General features: G+C 43.8%; 1 protein-coding gene across 1 annotated transcript; it reads right to left on the bottom strand.

The window, feature by feature from the left end:
* Window positions 1-487: 487 nt before the first annotated feature.
* On the bottom strand, window positions 488-4805 carry TOB1 (transducer of ERBB2, 1). Its single transcript, XM_057379373.1, has 2 exons — window positions 4669-4805; window positions 488-2425 (listed from the first exon to the last, which is right to left on the bottom strand). Exon 2 carries the CDS (start codon window positions 2286-2288, stop codon window positions 1311-1313), a length of 978 nt encoding a protein of 325 aa, XP_057235356.1. The 5' UTR covers window positions 2289-2425; window positions 4669-4805; the 3' UTR covers window positions 488-1310.
* Between the last annotated feature and the right edge of the window lie 7 nt (window positions 4806-4812).

Raw genomic sequence — 4812 nt, 5'->3', positions numbered from 1 at the left:
AAATCAGCACTTTTATTCAGTTTYGTTTCTGAGCTATTAATCCCTAATACAGAGGCAGAACGCTGATGTGCTGGTCTAGGACCTCCCGAGAGAATAGTTCCAATAATCCCGATGACATGGAGAGGGAATGTCACAAGATCACCTGAATCCTGCTAGACACATCCCATCACCCCGTAACTCAGCGTTCACAGAGCTTACAGTCTTAATTATCAAGGAAAAAAAAAAATAGAATCCCCTTTTGGCTTCAGTGAGCTGCAGGTACGGAAAACAAGTGGAATTTGTTCAAATAATTGTAGGTAAGTCATCAGTGGGGTTCTGTGCTTCGTCAGGGGTATTTTGGGTGAGGAACCCCCAGGAGGTGCAGCCAAAGCCACCCTTTTGCTCCTCTGAGTCAGACTCTGGKGCATCCTTGGCAGTGCCAGCACAAGGAACGCAGCGCTCGGATCATCAGCGGGACACGAAGAACACACACACCACCACAGCCGAGTAATTTTAAAGAATTTTAATACAAACTTAATATAAACTATTTCAGTCCCTCTTAACATGTAAGACACTGACTCAAAATACTTTTATACCTTTTTTCAAGTATTGCACAATGTAGGTACAAAATTAATATTTACGATTACATTTTCTTCCATAATATATAGCAAAAATCTTTAAACTTTTAACAGAAAATACAATTTGTGTTTCTTTTGAAAAAAGCAAATATTTCGTACATTTTAATTCCACCACTAAGGAATATTCTGTACACAACTTTTTTACTTTTTTTAGAATTGATGTCTTTAAGATGGATATCTTACAATTTCAGTAAAAAAAATACAACATGAAGCTGCTGCAGCTGTCACAGATCACTGTAGTAAAAAGATATAAATGCAATACCATGTTGTAGAAACAATATATATACTCTGATATTTTACAAACTTTGTACTAAATTAAATTATACAATTAGAAAAAGACCAATAAACCCACCTATTAGTGCCAATTTTAATATATATATACATATATGTCCRAGTACATATATATATATACACATGAAAAAATTAGCCACTTCCTTGCTATATCTTAAATACTGTAAGAGGCCATATTTTTGAGAGTATATTTTTGTAATGTACAGTCAGTATAAAATAATTTTGTGCTTGGTTGGCAAATGAAAAAATGATGCATGTCGTATTTATCTAACCAAGCCTGAATGTATTCATACTACAAGCCTTAAAAAAAATCTCAAGAGGTGGAAAAAAAGATACACCCTTGGGTACGTGCATTTTAACTTGTACAATAGTATTTACTTGGATTTCACTTTCGGTTTATTTTTAGTTAGCCATAACTGGCTGGAATTGCTGGTTAGAATACTGCATGTTGTTTAAACTAAAATTCAAGCCATCCACAAAAGACTTCTCATTTAGACCTCCATAGGCTGCAAACATATCAAAGGCATTACTGTACTGGAGAGGACTGAGGTTAAGGGGGCTGTCACCAGGAAAGATGCTACTGGTACTACCTTGACCCTGCATGTTGGGGAAAATGAACTCCTTTGCGTTAGGAGACAGGGCAGAAGTCTTCTGCTGTTGCTGTTGCTGCTGCTGACTGCCTAGGCCAAGCCCGTAGAGAGAGTGCATGGAGGAGGAGAGGGATTTCTGCTTCAACAGGTCATTGACATTCAAGCCAAGGTTGGTGGGAGAGGTGCGGGCGACCTTGTTGCCACGGCCGCTATTCTTCATTTTGGTCGAGCCAAACTTGGTGGCAGCAAATGTGGCAGTGGTGAAGGTTAAAGGCTGAGTGGAGCGGGGCATGAAAGTCGGGCTCACAGCAGCTGAGTGACCAAAGGGAGGAGAAGGAGAACTAGACACTGAAGATGCTGGGTCACTAATTGGCATGAACACCTGGGCCTCTGGGTTAAAGCTGTTCTTGATTTCCTTATCCAACTCACATCCATTTTCATTATCATCCACATAAAGCACTTTCACTGGTCCCTTTTCACCGATTTGGTATGAAACCTCAAACGGGTCAATCCAAACACTAAGATCCTGAGGCAAGTTGCCACGAACATCATCAATGTCCAAACCACTCTCTTTGGATGCTTGTTCTATGACTGGGTCCACTTTCTCCCCTATATGAATACATCTAAACCCTGATCCTTTGTATGGCTTTTCTGGATACCAGTGCCCTTCATACTTCTTCTTCAGAAGTCTTTCAAGCTCTTCACCAAAAATGTTGACACGTCGTCTGGGAAGCTTATTGTACAAATATGAAATAATAAAATTGAGTGCTACTTGGATTTCAAGCTGCATAGCTGCTATGCCACAGAGTTATAAGTCTGTTTCAAAACCCGAAGAAGAAAGTGTTCAAGATGCCACAGGGAAACAAAGTTTCATTCAAAGTGCTGATTCGAGTTGATTATTATCCTTCACCTTGAGTGCTCTTGTTCCTTTAAGAAAAAACAAAAGCAAACACATCCAAATAAGAACAGCATARGATCAAGCTCCGAGGCCTATTCTTTTAGCTTCACTTTCTGCGTAAAATAGGTTACTTTTTAAGTGAAAAAATGTGCATTGAACTATTTCTGTTCCTGCCTGCGGAAGGTGAGGATGTCAGCTCCATTCAGCGTGACTTACAAACAACACTGCAGAGAATGGGCTTGTGTTTACATATACAGCATGGGGCACTTCCAAATCACATGAGCTGGGTGTTTAGTTATTCACAAAGCAGCAAGGATAATTTTTAAGACATCACAGAACAGCCAAGCCTGTCAAGGGTTCAATTACCAACCCGTATTTGGATGATTTATAGTACTCAGCTGCAAAATTTAGCACCAGACCATTAGTTTAGCCTGAAAGGTCTTAGTTCAAGGATCATTTATCACTTTAAAGTTTGGAAACATATTGACTGCAACTGTAGGCTGCAGAGGTATAAAAATGTTGACAATTGCTTTAGAAGGCTTCACACAAATAGCTAAAATGATGCAACATTTACTTGAAGTCCAAGCAAATCTTCTCCATAAACTGTGCGCGGGTGAAATGATGCAAACTGTGGAGAAAATGTCCGCTGTGTACATCCAACAGTTCACACTGAAATGCAGTCAAAATAGCTGCACGTATGTTCTGGCAGAAGGGTGGCCAAGACCGATAAATTGATTCACAAATTTTTTCCTTTCTACAAATTATTTCCTATTTTCAGATGCAAGACGYAATTATATAGTCAATTATTGTATTGTGCTGTCTGTAGCTCCGATTTAAAAAACTTCCAAGGCTAACAGAGCTTTTGACAGCCTCAAAGCCGATTGCCTTTTTCCTTCTCCATGACTCCATTTTATATTTAATATAAGATATGGTTGCCACTCCTTCACAAAGGACAAAAAGAGAAATTAGCTGTCTAAAGTTAGAGAAGGGTCAAGAACAAGGTATTAGCACATACAGTGCTAACACAAATCCTGCAGTACCTTAGTATGAAAGTACCCACACAGCACATACCTTTGTCAAAAAGTTCCAATGAAACAAAATATGGAGGTTTTTTTTTTTTTTTTTTTGCTCAAGTTAAAAGCCCAAAGAGAATTTCAATTAACAGTGGGCTTTTCTGCACTGCATCACTAGGAACAAAATTTAGCATAGCTGTCACTAAAGATTAGAGAAATCAAAGTCAAAGGATTTTGATATTAACAATGTGACTACACTCGTTTTTTATTTCTTGCTCCAARTAATCTCCTTTTAAAGTCTGGAACCCTATTTCCAAGGCACTCGTGTTCTCCCCAACATGGTATGGGAATAGTTTGAAAGGCTGTATGATAAGGCGACCTTTAAACGTTTGCTGGATCAGCACCGGGTGGGGATAAGGAAAAGATCAAGGGCAAACAGAAGATATTTACAAAAGGGGCACAATCAGTACAGAAAAGCTGATTGGGTAGTTAAACGGGGCATTTTAAAATGATTTATTAATCCATCTGTTTTGTTTCYCTTCCCCCTATGTCCTTTAAAAAAGAAATGCTCCTTTCAGGGCGCACCGGGCTGACGCTGTAAATTTTTCTAAGCGAAACTGATCCAGGCACAAAAAGCAGCTGATCAAACAGATCGGATTGATCATTTCCAACTTGTTCTTTTAATGTATTTATGGGAAGAGGACAGCATTTCTGGGGGATCCGAACCCATCCGCGGCCCGGCAGCAGCGCCCTGGCAGGAGCCTTAAGCAGTGGGAGTTACATAACCAGGCAGTCGGGTCTCATTAGATTTCTGCTCACAGCCCTGGAGCTCCGGCGGCAGCGGGAGGAGGAGGAGGAAGAGCGTTTTCTGAGCCCGTAAGAAAGCGAAGGAGGAAGAGGAAGGGGGATGCCTGGAGGGCGGTGGGGGCTGCAGGGCTCCTCTCCCGGCGCACAGCCGGGCAGGTCCCGCAGGGCGCTGCCGGCGCTCCCGGAGCGGCCCAGCGACGATTACTCAGCCGGCACCGCTCCCTCCTCCCCGCCCGAGCGCGGCCGGGGCGGCCCCGGGGGGAGCGACCCCTCACAGCCCGGCCGTGCCCTCTCCCCCAGCCCCGGCCCCGAGGGGCCCCTGCAGCCGCCGGGTTCCTCCGGCACCGCGGGGTCGTGACCGCCCCGGCACCCCCCGCCCARGGGCCGGGGCCGGGCGGTGCTGCCTCAGCCCCCTGCCCGCGCCCCTCCCGCGCCTCACGGCCGGTACTCACCCGGGGTGTGCGGGAGTAGTGCAAACAGTCCCGGCGGGGGTGTGAGGGCGTGGGGGGGGGCGGCTCAGCACCCGACCCCCATCTCCGAGCGCCAGCTCCCTCGCCGAGGATGGGAGGGGTGAGGAAAGAGAAGACAAAAAAAAA

This window comes from Malurus melanocephalus, unplaced genomic scaffold, assembly GCF_030028575.1.
Source record: "Malurus melanocephalus ecotype Western Australia unplaced genomic scaffold, MMel_1.1 scaffold_403, whole genome shotgun sequence".
NCBI classification, from domain to species: Eukaryota; Metazoa; Chordata; class Aves; order Passeriformes; family Maluridae; genus Malurus; species Malurus melanocephalus.
The sequence above is the reverse complement of the archived record's forward strand: the minus strand, read 5'-3'. Positions and strand labels throughout refer to the sequence as shown.

Excerpts from the sequence above, each read along its gene's own strand:
- TOB1 (XM_057379373.1), bottom strand. The coding sequence starts at position 2,288 with ATGCAGCTTGAAATCCAAGTAGCACTCAATTTTATTATTTCATATTTG.